This window comes from Lampris incognitus, chromosome 13 (genome assembly GCF_029633865.1).
Source record: "Lampris incognitus isolate fLamInc1 chromosome 13, fLamInc1.hap2, whole genome shotgun sequence".
Taxonomy (NCBI): domain Eukaryota; kingdom Metazoa; phylum Chordata; class Actinopteri; order Lampriformes; family Lampridae; genus Lampris; species Lampris incognitus.
Genome location: NC_079223.1, coordinates 39,018,992 through 39,037,082, shown reverse-complemented (window position 1 = coordinate 39,037,082; position 18,091 = coordinate 39,018,992). Strand labels below are relative to the sequence as shown.

Here is an 18,091-nt window from a genome sequence, read left to right as displayed (position 1 = left end):
TACGAATTCTGTCGGTCACGGGCCCTCCACTCCCTCCGGTATTCCCAGAAGACGGATGTTGTTCCTCCGCATTCTACCTTCCAGGTCCTCGCATCTGTTGTCCAGGTATGTCACCCTAGTTGTTAGTGAGCCGACGTTCGCCTCTAGCTCGGTAATCCGAGTGCTGTGATCTGTAGCACTGCGCTCCAGCTCCGATAAAACGACTCCATGTGCGTCGAGTTTATTCTGGATCCTCTCGATAGATCTTTTAAGCTCGTCTTTGACCAGTATCATCTCTGATCTGAGAGTGGTAGCTGAAGTGTCAAGCTTACTGAAAATATCGGTTTTGAGGGAGCCCATCATGGATTGTAGCATTTCCGCGGTCAGTACTGTCATGCTGTCAGCACTAGCTGTAGCACCCGATGTTGGGAGCGGATCAGATTCAGGAGAGGGCGCAGGCTTATTGCGGCCTGCTCTTGCAGACTCCATTTTCGGTCGATTAGATGTCATTTCACCTTCAAAGTCCTCAAATATAGTGTGAATCGTTTAAAGGACTCTTTAGACGCTTGACCACCAAAGACATGCACGATTTAGCGAGATTAAATATATAAATTTGGTCACTAACTCAGGAGCAATAGAGAAACGTGTCCTACATCCTCGACGTCCCGGCCACGCCCCCCTCTGGTCCAATTCTAACCAGCTCGCTTACATCATTAAGCTCACAGTCCCCTGGGAGGATGCAGTCGATGAAGCATACGAGTCTAAGAAGCTGCGGTACGCCAACCTAGCAGCCGAAGCAGAGGACAGAGGCTGGAAGGTGAAGGTGCGCCCTGTGGAGGTGGGTTGTAGGGGCTTTGTTGCCAGCTCCAAAGCAAAACTCCTGAGGGAACTAGGAGTCAGGGGGCAGGCACACAGGAGAGTGAACAAAGAGCTAGCCAACACTGCTGAGAGGACTAGCCACTGGATCTGGCTCAAAAGGAGAGACGCCGTCTGGGCTGCCAGGGTGAACAGCTAACCACAGGTCACGCACCCAGGACCGATCAACCTGTGGTGGGCCTGCCTCAGCGGAGGGTGTCTTGTGATAAAAGGCCGAAACACCCTATGATGCTGAGGTACACAACTGATGATGTGTCCTGGTGGTGGCAATGTCACCTTGGCAGACATCTCCAGTTTGATCTCCACTGAATCTGTTGCAGTGCAAACACTAGGGATTTTAACAACCAGTCCTTTTTTGAATCTCAATCTGGAGTGATTCTGAATTGCTGGTTCATCTAGAATAGAGTAAGTATCATCTTTCTTGCTTAACAAGTTGCTACTAGTCTTATTCCAACTGCTTGAGTATTAGTACTTTTGTCTATACATCTGCTCCTGGTTCCTTGTGGGATCTTATTCTAGCTGTAGCTGTGTTATTCTATTTACTTACTTGTCTTATTTACTTATTCTAGCTGTAGCTGTTTTTCACCTAGTGTGCCCTTAAATATTTCTTGTTGCCTAGCTGTTTTGACTTAGTTATCCTTTTATCTTATAAATATATTCCTTGGTAACTTGCTGTTTGCAGTTTTAATAGTATTGTGTGAGGTTTGATAGAGTTTTACGTAAGTGACCAGTTTCTGGGCAATAGGCCTATTTTCAGTTTACCTCTTTGACTTTGGCCAATTGGGTGTTAGTGGCCACGGTGTGGCCTGCACTCATGGCAGACCATTAACAATCCGTGTTCTTTAAATCACTGCTGCTACTTCCAAGCCTCAGGCAAACAAGCCTAGATTGAATGAAGGCTAGAGTAAACAAACACAAGTGCGACTTTTTCAAGCCAAGACTTCGTCAAGCACGGACTGCTCTTTTTAGATCCGGTCAGTCATCTGTATTTTGTGTACCTAGTATAGACTATGTGTTTCCTTCGCATTCCTGTCCTTTCCTCTTCCCGGGGCTGGCATAGATGTTGGGTCACTCCTAGGCGCTGTGACCCTACCAATCTCATCTATCCCACTCTCTCCACTCACGTTGAGCAAGTGGTGACGGGAGGGCTCTGGAATTGCCAGTCTGCGGTGCCGAAAGCTGAGTTTATCTCAGGCTACGCATCCTTGCTCTCCCTCAACTTTCTTGCTCTAACTGAGACCTGAATCATGCCAGAAAACACTACCACACCCGCAGCTCTGTCTGATGTGTACTCTTTTTCTCACACTCCCAGAGCTGGGAGGCGGGTGGTGGTACTGGCCTGCTGATCTCCCTGAAATGGAAATACTCTCTTGTTTCCATTCCACAATTTTTTCCACCCTCTTTTGAATTTCATGCTGTTACTGTCTCTTATCCAGTCAAGCTCACCATCGTGGTTGTGTACCGCCCACCAGGCCCCCTTGGTGAGTTTCTGGAGGAGCTTGACACACTTGTCTCGCACTTCCCTGTTGATGACTCTGCACTTATCCTTCTCGGTGACTTCAGCATCCACACTAACAAGCTAGATCCTCTTCTCTCTTTCCTCTCCTCCTTTGACCTTCACCTCTCGCCCTCTCCTCCTACCCACAAGGCCAGCAACCAGCTGGACCTTATCTTTACAATACACTGTCTTATTTCCAATCTCTCTGTTACTCCCCTCCAGCTCTCTGACCACTATTTCATGTCCTACTCTCTCTCCCTCTCTTCACCCCCCTCAGCCCCTTCCCCTACCCACATGGTTTTCACCCGTAGACACCTCCGCTCTCTCTCCACCACTGATCTTTCTTCCACTGTTACCTCTATCCTCACTACACCTGAATCTTTCTCTCTCCTACCCCCTGACACTGCTACTTATCTTCCTCTCTACCCTCTCCTCTTCTCTGGACAATCTCTGTCCCCTCACCTCCAGGCCTGCACGCCCAACTCCACCTGCCCCTTGGCTGACCGATTCAGTACATTCTGACAGACGGAGCCTGAGAGTGGCCGAGCGCAAATGGAGAAAAGGCAAACTCCCAGAGGACCTTCTCAACTTCCAGGCTCTTCTTTCCACTTTCTCCTCCTCCCTTTCTGCTGCTAAGGCTGCCTTCTATCGCTCTAAAATCCTATCCTCTGCCTCTAATCCTAAGAAACTCTTTGAAACCTTCTCTATACTTCTTCAACCCCCACCTCCTCCTCCTACTTCCTCCCTTCTCCCTGATGACTTTGCTAACTTCTTTGACAAGAAGGTAAATGACATCAGATCCTCCTTTTCTCACCACCCGGTTAGTGCTGCTTGCACTATCCCACCCTCTGCACCCTCCTTCACCTTTCCACGTCCCACCCTATCCCACCTCGCTCCCCTCTGCCCCGACGAGGTTCTAAACCTCATCATATCCAGTCGCCCCACCACATGCTCCCTTGACCCGGTCCCTTCCCCTCTTCTTCAGTCTATAGCACCTAAACTCCTTCCCTATCTAACCCACCTCATCAACACCTCCCTCCAGGCAGGATGCTTTCCATCTGCCTTCAAGACTGCTAGAGTCACCCCCCTTCTCAAGAAACCATCACTTAACCCCTCTGATGTAAAAAACTACAGATCAGTTTCCCTTCTACCCTTTTTATCCAAAACTTTCGAACGTGCTGTTTTTAACCAACTTTCTTTGTACCTCCACCAGAACAACCTCCTGGAACCCAACCAGTCTGGGTTCAGGGTGGGTCACTCGACAGAGACGGCCCTCCTTGCGGTGACAGAAACGCGGCACTCTGCGAGAGCAAACTCTCTCTCCTCTGTTCTGATACTCCTGGACCTGTCAGCTGCGTTTGACACAATGTACCACCAGATCCTCCTCTCTACCCTCGAGGGGCTGGGTGTCACAGGCTCTGCACTCTCAATGTTTGCAACTTACCTGACGGGTCACTCCTACCAGGTGACGTGGAAGGGGTTTGTGTTGGAGCCTCACAGACTGACTACAGGCATTCCACAGGGTTCGGTTCTGGGTCCTCTCCTTTTCTCCCTGTACACAACATCCCTGGGTTCTGTTATTCGCTTGCATAACTTCATTTACCATTGTTATGTCGATGACATCCAGCTGATCTAGTCCTTTCCTCCCTCTGACACACAAGTAGAGACACGCATTGCTGCATGCTCGACTGACATCTCGGAGTGGATGGCGACACACCACCTGAAGATCAATCTGGACAAGACAGAGCTGATGTTCCTCCCGGGGAAAGGTTGCCCACACCGAGACCTGGCCATCACCATTGACAACACAGTGGTGACGCCAGATCGGATTGTGAGGAATCTGGGTGTGATCCTGGATGACCAACTGTCATTTGCTGAAAAAGTTGCATCGGTTGCTCGTTCCTGCTGATTTCTCCTCTATAACATCATGAGGATTCGCCTATTCCTCACCGACGAGTTGGCACAGGTGCTCATCCAGGCTCTGGTCATCTCCCGGCTGGACTACGGCAACTTCCTCGTTGCTGGCGCCCTGACGTTGGCCATCAGACCTCTGAAGCTTGTTCAGAAAGCTGCAGCTCGTCTGGTGTTCAACTGCCCTAAGTTCTCCCACACAACTCACCTCTCATGTCCCTACACTGGCTCCCAGTAGTTGCTCGCATCCAGTTTAAGACTCTGGTGCTAGCCTACAGGGCAGTGAAAGGAACAGCTCCTTCCTATCTCCAGGCGATGGTCAAGCCCTACACCCCCGCCCAACCACTTCGCTCTGCTTCCTCGGGACGCCTGGTTGCCCTGTCGCTCAGAGGCCCTTGCTGCCAATCGACCCGGTCATGGCTCTTTTCTGTCCTGGCCCCACAGTGGTGGAATGAACTCCCCACTGATGTCAGCACAGCGGAGTCGCTGCCCATCTTTCGGCGCTGGTTGAAAACTCACCTCTTTAAGAACTACTACCCTGTTACTTGTTCTTAGCACTTATTGTATTCACTCATAAAAAAAAACTCTTTCTTGCACTTTTACTTTAGCACTGGTTTTGCTCTTAGATGTTTGTTTAGATGCACTTATGACCTCTGATGACTAGTAGTTCTCCTGATTTCCTACGTTAAATGCACTTATTGTAAGTCGCTTTGGATAAAAGCGTCAGCTAAATGACTGTAATGTAATGTAAATGTGTGAACAGACTATAGAGTAAGGGTCCAAGGCAATGGCCCTGCAGGGCTCCTGTGTGGAGAACTATGGTAGATAAGTAACTGGTACCTGCTCTCAACATGGAAGGGGATGCACTAGGCAATGCTCGCAGTAATGTTGCAGGTAACCACCCAGCTGCTATTTATATAGCAGTTCCTAACCCTTGTACTTTCAGTAGTGTCACTGGACATTTCCTGTGCTCTTGTTTGCTTTCGCATGCCTGTGGTTATGGCTGTGTGCATATTGTTGAAGATGTATTGGCAGAGGCTCAAATAATTGCTCAGAAAGCTACTCAACAACTATATCTTGCCAAATTGGAACTGGTAGAGCAATCTAGCAGAGGTTTGTGCCAATGAATGTTATACTGTATAGTGTCACACAGTTGCGGTGCACAACGGCAACGCCCGGTTTCACTGTCACATTTATTTTGCTCAGATGCTGTCCAGGAGCATTGGAGGGGGGGGGGGGGTCAACATCTGGTTTGAGATCTATATCAAGTTCTTACCAAAGATGGAGAAGGCAAAATCAAACGGGATGGCAAGTGTGTGGGAGATAACGAGGAGAAATGTGACTTTGTTTGAGCATGAGCAGAAACCTCCTCTTGCCCTGAGTTTAATGGCAATGAGTTTGCATCCTCTCCCTCAGCTGCTCTAATGAGGGTTTGATTTACAAGCTCTACATTTTACCTATACAATAGGATGTGGTATTGTCTGTGTGCTTGGAAAGCCGCTAATCATTAACATGATGGAAGTGGACGTGTTTGACACAGTGGAAAACCAGATGGAACAAGTGAAGTCAGGCCTCGGCAAAGAACTGATCAGCAAGCGGCTTCCAAAGGAGGAGAGGTGCTGCGCTACCCATGAGAGTCAGTCATGACAATCACCCCACGTGTTCAAAAAAAAACTCCTATTCTATTCTAAGCTATTCTATTCTATTCTGCTCTTTTCTGAATTGTCCTGTTCTGTTTTAATCTGGCCCACTAGTTGCATTTACATCTGGTGTGATTTTCAGTTGGATTAATCATACTTGCAAATGGAATTACAACAAAAACATATGGTGCATCCACCTTGTTCGTGTCGCCCTCTTGAAGGAGTTTGACTATAGTGCATTCTTCAGATAGTCTGCAATACACCAGGACTGAGTTCAGGTTGGACCGCATTCTGAAGTTCTTCCAGGTTATGTCAACCAAGCAGTGTCCCCCCCGGGCAATCTGCTTACACCATTCTGTCCTACTGAGGTCATGCTGCCGTGCCTTGGGCCAATTTGTTACAACACAGCAGCCCAAGTACAATACAAACACAGCACAAGTACAGCTGGGTTGGATTTACAGCATGAAAGTTAAATTCTGTTATCTGCACAAAGTATTCCAGAGAATATTTGTATATTTTTACTTGTATGTTTGTATTTATACTTTTTTGTTTGTATTTATATACTGGCAGATTTTGAACCGTCGTTGATCTTTTGGAGAATATCTGCCAAACGGGACATTTGTTCTGCATCCAGTCCATGAATGTATATGTGTCCTGTCTCTCCCCCTGTGTGTAAAGGTCAAAGGTTAGATTAGACTCGGTTTCTTCGGTCTCATTTAACAATATTGTATATATATATATATATAGTGAGTCCCATCTTTTAAACTCATTTTAAATGTGTCAGTCTGTATAATAGTGTATTTGTTGAATAAAGACCTGCTTGTACAGACATTTTGGCGTCTTTAATCAATACACCTGCTATAATCTCAATTAGAGAGGTCATATCATACAGAAGATGTTTGATTAGATACACAGAAGCTCTTAAAACAGTAATTGTTGACCTTTACTTTGGAGCCTTCAATGAGACACATTAAAACGGACATTCAAGGTTAGATCACCACAGTTCTACTTTAGGTTTACTTCTCTGTTTGAGCTGCAATGAGTTTAGATACAAAGATTTTTTTTGTACTTTATTTTTATTGCTTTTCCATTACAGAAAGAAAATATACACACCCATCCATCCATTATCTAAACTGCTTATCCTGCTCCAAGGGTCATGGGGATGCTGGAGCCTATCCCAGCAGTCATTGGGCGGCAGGCAGGAAGACCCCCTTTACAGACCGCCAGGCCATCACACAGGGCCGACACACACATACACATTCATACCTAAGGCAATTTAGTACAGCTGATTCACCTGACCTACATCTTTGGACTGTGGGAGGAAACCGGAGCACCCGGAGGAAACCCACGCAGACACGGGGAGAACATGCAAACTCCACACAGAGGACGACCCGGGATGACCCCCAAGGCTGGACTACCCCGGGGCTCAAACCCAGGATCTTCTTGCTGTGAGGCAACTGCGCTAACCACTGTGCCACCGTGCCACCCATACAGACACAAAAAGAAGGGAAAAAAAGGGGGGGGGGCCTGGATTGCTCTGTCCCGACAAAACCTTTTTATTCCTGTGACATATTCAGTATTTTATTCTCTTGTCGTTGACACGTAAACATCGTTCATTTCTCTCAACATCGTTCCTCTTGGGCTCTCATCTTATGAGTTAACAGTTCCATATCAAATATATTCGCTCACAATTTCCAGCCATTCATCCAGTGTTGGTGGTTCCACCTTGTACCATCTCTTTAATACCCTTTTTACAAGCTGCCAGCAAAACTTTCAGCAAATATCTGTCTTCTCTTCACACAACTTCTTAAATGCAAAGAATTTAAGTGTATTGTATAAAAGGATGCTGAATATGGAGTGGGCAGGGGAGAGGAAAAGAGGAGGGCCAAAGAGGAGGTTTATGGACGTGGTGAGGGAGGACATGCAGGTGGCTGGTGTGACAGAGGAAGATGCAGAGGACAGGAAGAAATGAAAACGGATGATCCGCTGTGGCGACCCCTAACGGGAGCAGCCGAAAGTAGCAGTAGCAGTACAAAAGGTGTGGGAGAGAATTGAAAAACGGGCCAGGAATTTGGACTTGTTTTTTTTTTTTTAATAATGCTGGATAATTTTCCATACTGAATCACTCAATATTCAATGCACAATACTGATAGAGTGAACAAATTTACAAGACCCACATCTAGATGCTATTTGACAGTTTGTCAATGCACAAGTTAATTTTGATAACTACACGACTAGTGACACTGTTATTGTTCATACCAAAACTATTGTTTGCATTCCAGAGCTGAACATGTCAAATATGAGATAGGCTTATCAGTATCGCCTTCAGAAACAACTGCAATGATGATACCTGAAGCAAAGCTTGTCATAGTAAACCTTGAAAAAGATTATATTATCCTCCTGAATTGATGGCAAGCTTATGTTCCCGAAAAACAGCCTGAACTTTATCTGTTAATGTTCCGTTTGTAAGTGCACAGGCATCACATTTCGTATTTTGTTTCTCAGGGGTGCTCTTAAAAAAATGACCAAATTGTACAAATACCACCATATCCACTTTCAGGCCCAAAAACATTCACCTAACTCCTATAACCAAGCGAGAAGGACCAAAACAGTCATACTGTGCCAAAGTTAAAAGTACAGGCTTATGATTGTGATCAGAAACTCTTTATTATCAAGTAGTAACAGCTGGTGATTTGCAATGTGAAACAACTCTTAAAGTGCAGCGATAACAAACTCCACGGAAATGTCAACAGCCCCTTCAAATCTTTATTGACAATGATAACATTAGTCGGGGCACAATAATTGAACAGTTAAGTAATCAAAAGATGAAAAACATAAGTTATTTGAACAGTGAAATTAAAGAACAATAACACCAATTCCACCACTAAAATAGTCTTACAGATTATACTTTTTTTTCTATCTTCTTTGCAATTGTCTTTCACTGATATGAGGGGTCATGGTCACAGAAGAACTCCGTTTCCATCATTATAGATCCATCATATCATTAGATTTGTCATGTTACACGCATCAGTTTATCTCGTCAACCTGGTTGAAATAAAAAAAATAAAATAAGGGTATACTTCCTCCTACCCCTTTTTGAACATATAACAATCTGATGCATACGGAGATTTGTTCGCTGAGTTTAATGTGTGGATTTTTTGATCACTTCAGATTATTGGCAATGGCTTCTCTGTATGTCATAACCTGCGTATCACATGTTCGAAATAAATCATCAACATGGTTGGAACCTCAATTCCACTGGTGCATGGTTGCCCAAAGCCTGACTTGATCAATATTTATGTGTACTTTACACTGGAGACCGCAACAGTAATCAGTAGAGTTGATAGAGAGATACTTTTTTCATCCTACTTAGGGAAATATGTTGCCGCAGTCTGCACCTTTAAAACAAGTATACCTCCACCCATATTTAAGTATATACACCCATAAGTAACACATTGGTTCACATGCAGTATGTATATGACATACAGTGGAACATAAATACACACAGACGTACAGAGACTTTAAACGGAGCATTTTGTCTAAAACTGCTATGACAAGAGGAAACAAACCTCCTGCCAAAGCGTTTGTTCAGGTAGTGGACACAAAAAGCTTGCGCTGCCCACCTCTGCAAAATACGACCTGTAGATGGCATGGCGTATTTTAACCTCTAGAGGATGCTGTTGAGCAATTCCGTGTTGTGATCCATCCACATAGTCGGCAGAGAAGAAAAACTTCAGCGAATCATCATGACTTCCGCCTCAGACCGCGCCTCCTCGTAAACGCTCGTAACCAATGAGGGTGGCGCTATAACCCCGCGTTCCTATTCCGTTGTTGGTGTTGTTTGCTAGGCACAATTGGCTAACGTAGTAGGCTAAACTTTTAAGGTTCATATTTAATTTAACTTATACATAATTATACTCACAGTTTTTATCTAACTATACCGAACGAAGACTGAGTCGTTTCCGCCAGGAACATGGCAGGCGTTATCAGGAGGCTCGATGAGACGGTCGTCAATCGGATCGCCGCAGGAGAAGTCATCCAGCGTCCTGCTAACGCAATCAAAGAGATGCTTGAGAACTGGTACTGTATCCAAGTTGTGACACATGTCAGATTGACAACCTGTTTGTTTTACTAATATCTAATGACTTTTGTAATGTGGCAAATAACGGTCATAACGGGACACAGAATGATGTTGACGAATACGAGCGACATGCAACTTGATCGATTGATTGATCTTTGATGTGTACAAGTTTAAGCGGCGAACATTAATATCTCTGGCGTGGTTACAAGGATTGACATACCACCCACACTCAGATTTGTACATCACCCATCATTGCAACTTCTGTTTACTATTCTTGCAGTTTAGATGCTAAATCGAACAACATACAGGTGACGGTGAAAGATGGAGGACTAAAGCTGATCCAGATTCAGGATAATGGCACCGGCATCAGGGTACGTCAAGGCTCCACTGTGGGAAGTGTGTCAGTGGGTGTTGTCCTTAAACTCTGTTCTTTCTTTACCAGTTTTTTTTTGTCAAGGTAGAAAGAAGACATGGAAATCGTATGTGAACGATTTACCACAAGCAAACTGCAGACCTTTGAGGACCTGACAGCTATTTCAACTTATGGTTTCAGAGGGGAGGTAAGCAGCGCAAATGGTCATACCGTCAAAATACATCTTAAAATGGAAATGACATGTGTCTGTATCTATGTGCTCTTTCTTTATAGGCATTAGCCAGCATAAGCCATGTCGCCCATGTGACAATAACAACTAAAACGGCTGATGCCAAATGCGCTTACAGGTGTGGTTATCGTCCAAATATCTTCAATCATTCGCTCTGTCACCTCCTTTGAAAGTTCATTACATCGTGTCATTGTACATGTTCATCTCACTATGGGTGACAAAGATTTTGTTTATGGACAAGCATTTCCTCTCCTATTCAGGGCCTGCTACAGTGATGGAAAAATAAAGGGTACCCTAAAACCCTGTGCTGGAAACCAGGGGACGCAGATCCTTGTGAGTCCATTGACCACATTGCTTTGTGAAGGATTAAGTATGTGGATGTTAAGGGGTCTGTGATGTGTCTGTCACCCTGGCCTGCAGGTGGAGGACTTGTTCTATAATGTTTCCACAAGGAGGAAAGCCCTGAAGAGCCCCAGTGAGGAGTACTCCAGGATTGTAGAGATAGTGAGCAGGTCTGTCTGCCATGTTTTTCTCATATAGATTTACAGCCCTTGTTTTTGAGTTTACACTTTTAATTTTTTTGTTTATTTTGTTTTTCAGCTAACTTGTAGCCTTGTCTATACCTTTTTGTTTCACAGGTATGCCATACACAACTCGGGGAAAAGCATTTCTGTGAAAAAGGTGAGACATGCTTATTCTTCCATGCTACCAACTGGGACTGAAATGAACAAAATGAACTTGCTTCAAATTAAATAGTCTTTAAGATGGACATAAATGTTGAGGTGTTGGAGGTTGGATCTGGGAAGATGTGGTAGGAGAACCTAAGGAAGACTTGTCAAAGCACTGGGTATGATTTCCATGTAGTGGCTGTGAAATAACTACGGCCTTAAATCATCAATGTATTTGGTTCTGACGATGCATTTTATTTACTGCTTGTTTTAGGAGCGCAACATTATTCACAGATAATACAGGCTTACAGATTATTTTCGTTTGCTGTTAGGATATAAAGATCCAACTTTCTCTGTTATAAATGGTCTCTCTCTTGTCAGCAAGGAGAGACTGTGGCAGATGTCAGGTCCTTACCCAATGCTTCCATACTGGACAACATCCGAGGGGTATTCGGTAATGCAGTTAGCAGGTAAAAATCAAACAAAAAAACATGTGCAGTGATATGTGGTTTTGTACCATGTGACCTGTTATCACATTACTACTGACACTGTTGGAATATTTTTTGGATATAATGAATCATGCTTGCATGGTACAATGTTCTTAGGGAGCTGATCGAAGTTGAGTGTGAGGACCAGAAACTTGCCTATAAGCTTAGTGGATACATATCGAATGCAAACTACTCAGTCAAGAAATGCATCCTCATCCTCTTTATCAATCGTACGTATTGCAAAAATAATACTTTGTGGAAACTTGGCACACCAATTCAGGTTACTGGATTTTGTTGCCATTTTATGGAAATGAGATTCTAATCTCCATGGTCTCTACTGCAGATCGTCTGGTGGAATCAAGTGCCTTGAAGAAAGCCATCGAGACAGTTTATGCTGCATACTTACCCAAGAACACCCACCCCTTTCTCTACCTGAGGCAACTATACTTCACTGTCTTTTTGTTTATTCTGTCTTTTATTCATTATGGTTATCTGTAAATCATATATATTCCTGTTCCATAGCCTGGAGATTGCTCCACATAATATAGATGTGAATGTCCATCCCACGAAACACGAAGTTCACTTCCTGCATGAAGACTGCATTATTGAGAGTATTCAGAAACACATTGAGAGCAAACTGCTGGGCTCCAACTCCTCGCGCACATATTTCACACAGGTACGTTGTAATGATTTATCTGGAAAGAGCTACTAATGGAATGTAACCTCATCACGCAACCACAAAACCCCTCATAGTTGCACAGAGAATATATCAATAGAATTATCATAAATCTATAGTTGTGTGTTATTCTGCTGTGTTCCATGTACAGACCTTGCTGCCGACGCTTGCAGTGTCTGCAGGGAGTGAAGTAAAGCCCTCCACTAGCTCCATAGCTGAGCCTGGTGAGCGGGAATATGCACATCAGAGGGTGAGGACAGACTGTCGAGCTCAGAAGCTGGATGCCTTCCTCAAGCCCAAGGAGAAGCCAGCCCCTGTCCCTGAACCATCTGATCCCGGTCATGGGGAGGCTGAGACTGACCCCCAGCCTCCCCCTGCTGACATGGATGAGATGGACGATGTGGAGATGATGATGGTCATGGAAGAACAGGAAGCTGGGATTCAAAATGATGGCGAGGGAACCAGTGTCACCACTACAGATCTCTCCACGTAAATCATCCTGAGTTTGTGTGTCATGACATTGTGTGATGTTGATTATAAAAAAAAAAAGATCTTTCAAGCACAGTATTTCATAACATTGCACTCTGGGCTGTGATGATTACTAATTCAGTGCTGTATGATGCCTGTAGGCTGACACACAAATATATCTGCTAACTGTTGCGTCTCTTTGACTGTTGCTGTGGCTAAAAGCATTTGTAAAATGAGAAGGTTTAAAATGTAAAGTTATTGTCCAGATAATACAAATGTTTGAAATGTATTACCAACTGCTACTAACATTGTATAGCTTTTAAAGAGTAACTAAACCCTAGACCATTTTAGTGAGTTTGCTGACATCTACATCTTAGAAACCATGTAAAGGTTAAACCAAGTTGCAGTCTTGGTAGTGATGTAAGCATAGCAGGATAAACATAGCTGCAGATAATAACATTAATAATGGCTCTGTTGGATGTAGGTATGCTGATAGGTGTGCTGTTATACCTGTATCCAACAGATCCATTATTAATGTTATCTACAGCTGTGTTTATCCTGCTATGCTAACATCGAGTGCCAAGACCAGCCTGCCATGTTTTTAACCTGTAGATGTTGGCGAACTCATGAAAATGGTTTCATTACTCTCTAAGACTAGTATGTGCAGAGTATGTTTTGTATGTAATAGGTGTGTGTGTGTGTGTGTGTGTGTGCTTACGCTGACACAGGAAGCACTCCAGGAAAGGCGAGGAGGAGAAGCAGGAAGACCTAACCTTTGCAGGAATGGACAGGAGACGAGTCATCAAGTTGAACAGTGTGAAAGAGCTGAGACATGAGATCGCTGAGAGCACACACGAGGGTATACCAAACAGTCTGGCATTGCAGTATTTTGATTTTAGCTTCTTAAATGGAAATGTAATGTGCACGTCCAGGAAGTACCAACTGTCTATATTGTCTATTAAAACTTGAACCACATTGGTGTTACTTATATTTATGGAGAAAACGGTCTTTTCCTGTTCAGAGAGCCTGTCCCACAGTTACTATATGTACCAGCCAGAAAGCATTGCACAAGGATGCAGCTGTCTTTGACTAGCTGCTACAGCCTTAATGCTTGTAATACGCCTGCACACACTCTCTCTAAACTTTAGTCTGTTTGTTTTTTACTAACCAAGTATGTGATTAGACGATGGTGTCACTGGATGATGATTCTGATGTCATTTGACACATTATCCTTTGGCGGCACTAACAGTGAATGATTGAATCTATGAATACATGAAGTAAGTTTGGTCAAGCATAACACCATCGTCCAGTGACTATTATGCTTTAGTTACTGAGCTGCATGTTGTTTTTGAGCGCACTCTTTCTTTAAATGAGTAAAGTGCAAACTGTCCTGGCTTTGGCGTTTAGTATCTGTCATGTGAACCAAGCTTCAAAGTTTGCCTTAAGTAATCAGCACACACGTTCCCTCTTTCCCTTCTTGTCTTCAAATAAACTTTTAATACATTCTAATATCTGCGCGCACGCACACACACACACACATCATTTGATTTTTTTCGAGATAAAAGATGGAAAAAGTGTTTTCTAAATCTTTTTTTAAATAACTTCATCACTGGATTTATGTTTTTTAGGTTGCACTGTCCATCTAAACTATTTTTAAATGGGACAATACAGATTTTTTTTTTTCAGATCTTCAACGTATGCTCCGGAATCACTCATTTGTGGGCTGTATTAACCCTCAGTGGACTCTCATACAGCATCACACTAAACTGTACCTTCTAAACACCACCAAACTCAGGTTAGAGCCACAGCCACATGGAAACATGGACTCTGCTTACTTTTAGCATTTGGTCCCTTTACATTTGATTACATTTTTTTTTCTATTGCAGCCAGGAGCTTTTCTACCAGATACTGATCTATGACTTTGGGAACTTTGGTGTATTGCAGTTAACTGTAAGTACCAATTCAAAAGTACATGATGATTCATACGATTTTAAAGCTGCGCTGTGTGGGGCATCCGTGTAGCGTAGTGGTCTATTCCGTTGCCTACCAACATGGGGCTCGCCGGTTCGAATTCCCATGTTACCTCCAGCTTGGTCGGGCGTCCTTACAGACAAGGTCGTGTCTGTGTGCAGGAAGCCGGATGTGGGTATGTGTCCTGGTCACTGCACGTGCACTGAGGACCAGCGCGTCCTCTGGTCGGTTGGGGCACCTGTTTGGGGGGGAGGGGAAACTGGGGTGAATAGTGTTATCTTACCACGCACTACGTCCCCCTTTTGAAACTCCTCACCGTCAGGTGAAATGAAGAGGCTGGCGACTCCACATCTATGGAGGAGGCATGTGGTACTCTGCAGCCCTCCCCAGATTGGCAAAGGGGGTGGAGCGGCGACCAGGACGGCTCGGAAGAATGGGGTAATTGGCCGGATACAATTGGAGAGAGAAAAAGGGGGGAATAAAAAAAAAAAGCTGGGACTGGGAGGAGAACCTGGGGTAGACCCAGAACTTGCCAGAGGGACTACATGTCCAATCTGGCCTGGAAACGCCTTGGTATCCCCCAGGAGGAGCTGGAGGACGTCTGGAGTGCCCTACTTAGCTTGCCACCGCAACCTGACCCCGGAGAAGCGGCTGATGATGAGATGGAGAAAAAAAAGCTGCACTGTGCAAGTTTGTCACATCAGTGGCACTTGTTTGCTGTCAGCAGCATTTCCTTTGTGCTTTCCGTATGTATCGTGAAGCAGGAGTGTCATATAGTTACGGAAGCCTGATGCCAAAACGTTTATTTTGTCTACATCTGTGTATTTACAGACTCAGAACTAGTGAAGATACATTATTGTCTGTCCCTCCTTAGTGTGCGAGTGCTCTTTGTTACCGACGATAACGCAAGACTAGATATATACATGAAATTCAACAGGGCTAGTTGCACCACACCACTTGAGGCTCTAACAGTGAAACTACTCGGTGTATTGAATCGTCAATTTCTGCATTTTCTGTATAAACTCAATGTAATACAAAAAATTGCATAGTGTAGCTTTAATTGTTGTAAGAAATGGAAACGGATGATCCGCTGTGGCGACCCCTAACGGGAGCAGCCGAAAGTAGTAGTAGTAGCTTTAATTGTTGTCTGTCTTTGTCTCAAGACGCCTGTTCCGCTTTATGACCTGGCCATGGTGGCTCTGGACTCTGAGGAGAGTGGCTGGACAGAGGAGGACGGGCCCAAAGAGGGTCTGGCTCAGTACATAGTGGACTTCCTGAAGAAGAAAGCAGAGATGCTGGAGGAGTACTATTCCTGTGAGATTGATCAGGTCAGTTTCTGTGTCCTACTGGTTAGACATACCATATTGTCCTGTAGTCAGGACCTGTATCTAAAACTAAAACAAGTGTGCCTCATGTAACCAGGTATCCAATTTAAAGAATTACTGCACAGTGCGTTGACCCTTTGTCCCAGATGTTGACGTCCTGCATTTTGAACCAAAATAACAAAAGTACATGTCTCTCCATTTAAACATTAAACAATTGGTTGTAAATTAAAAAGCTCTTCAGTTTAACAACACTAAGAAGGCACATAATCAAGGACCATTCTTATTGTTGCCCATGCATCGAGCAGTCTTTTCTGATGTTAAGCATGTTATGTTGTCATGCGCCGACTAGTGGGTAACGACTGTAACTGGAGGCGGGATAGAAATGTCTTAAACTGAGTCCACATTGTGCCTTTTTGCATTGGTAACCCAAAAAAAGTGGACATTATCAAATCTTTTTCATACTGTCCTGCAAAGTCTTACCGTTTGTCCTGCATTTGGACTGTTGGCATCTGGTCTCTCTAGGAAGGAAATCTAACGGGGCTTCCACTGCTGCTTGACAAGTACAGTCCTGTCATGGAGGGACTGCCAATGTTCATCCTGCGCCTGGCTACTGAGGTGACAGTCCTGTCTGTCTCCACTCAAGCTGTGATGTTGTGTGTGAACTGCGTTTTTTTGTCATTTGAAGACACGTGTTGAGGTCATTGGTGTGTTGTTGAATAGGTGAACTGGGATGATGAGAAGGAATGCTTCAGAGACTTCAGCAAGGAATGCAGCCGATTCTACTCGATCAGGAAACCATACATCTCGGAGGCAGAGTCAGGGGAGGAGCAGAAGGTATCCTGGAATAAAACTCAAGTAGTATGTTTAAGACATGTTATCTAGTGATTAATTAAAGCTTTGCAAATTCTAGCCTTTTCTGTTTTTACTCAGTTTGAGAATGACAATACATATTGAAATTTGTTATTAACGAACATGAACGGATGATGTGGCCTTTGTTTCAGGATGCAGAGCTTAACTCATGGCGTTGGAAAGTTGAGCATGTAATCTTCAAGGCTTTTCGAACCCTCTTCAGTCCCCCAAAGAACTTCAGTGAAGATGGCAGTGTGCTCCAGATTGCCAACTTACCCGATCTCTATAAAGTGTTTGAGAGGTGCTGAATCAAATTGACACCTAATACTCCAGCTTTTATGTTTTGTTATATAATTGAATAAATATTTTGTATCAAGATATTCCTCCAAATTACTAACTTTAGAAAAACATGGAATTGCCTATTTGCACTGCCCACGATGCAACTGTTTGAAAATGTTTTACTAGAAATCCCATCAAGCAATCTGGGTTCCATCACTAAGTCGGTAATGTTTTAAATGTGTGCAATAAAAATGTGACTGGATAAGGATTCGTCTGAGTGGAAAAAAAAAATCAGTGAAACTCGGGATCCCTGCTAATTTTCTTTACAAACTGAAGTCAACATTTAAAGACCAATAAAAATAGGCTGCAAGAGCTGCATCCAGAAAGCTCATCTGAATGTTCCAGATTTCGAGCATGGGCATGAAGCTTGGAAAAGCGTAATCAGGTGATGAATCCTTTCGTATCTAAACATGCCAACTGGCTACCAATTCAGGATTAATCTTTTCCCCCCCTTTTTAAAATACAATAGAGAACTTTCACAAAACGCCCTCCAAAAAAAACGCCATGGAAATAACATGGGTCAATGAAACTTGTATATCATGTAATATAGTGACATTGATAATCCCATTCCTGCTCTAACCTCAAGTCAAAATTTCACTGTGATCAGAAATGGCAATGCTGGAAAAGCAAAACGGAAGGATAAGAAAGGCAAGTAGTGCCTCTTCTGTATACTTCCTACAGTATATGTAGTGTTTCAGGAAGCAACAGTAACGGGAGTTG

The 18,091-nt window shown here is 44.0% G+C and overlaps 1 protein-coding gene across 1 annotated transcript; it reads left to right on the top strand.

The window, feature by feature from the left end:
* The first annotated feature begins 9,748 nt into the window (after positions 1 to 9,748).
* Positions 9,749 to 17,804, top strand: mlh1 (mutL homolog 1, colon cancer, nonpolyposis type 2 (E. coli)). The gene is made up of 19 exons (XM_056292225.1): positions 9,749 to 9,984; positions 10,266 to 10,356; positions 10,447 to 10,545; positions 10,632 to 10,705; positions 10,848 to 10,920; positions 11,008 to 11,099; positions 11,226 to 11,268; positions 11,637 to 11,725; positions 11,861 to 11,973; positions 12,087 to 12,180; positions 12,266 to 12,419; positions 12,571 to 12,908; positions 13,616 to 13,746; positions 14,574 to 14,682; positions 14,774 to 14,837; positions 16,022 to 16,186; positions 16,706 to 16,798; positions 16,904 to 17,017; positions 17,185 to 17,804. The coding sequence occupies exons 1-19, from the start codon at positions 9,878 to 9,880 to the stop codon at positions 17,338 to 17,340; spliced, it is 2,199 nt and encodes a 732-aa protein (XP_056148200.1). The 5' UTR covers positions 9,749 to 9,877; the 3' UTR covers positions 17,341 to 17,804.
* Positions 17,805 to 18,091: the final 287 nt, after the last annotated feature.

Excerpts from the sequence above, each read along its gene's own strand:
- mlh1 (XM_056292225.1), top strand. The coding sequence starts at position 9,878 with ATGGCAGGCGTTATCAGGAGGCTCGATGAGACGGTCGTCAATCGGATC. Across the intron at positions 11,269-11,636 it reads AAAGCATTTCTGTGAAAAAG|CAAGGAGAGACTGTGGCAGA; the intron begins GTGAGACATGCT and ends CTCTCTTGTCAG. Across the intron at positions 14,683-14,773 it reads CTAAACACCACCAAACTCAG|CCAGGAGCTTTTCTACCAGA; the intron begins GTTAGAGCCACA and ends TTTCTATTGCAG.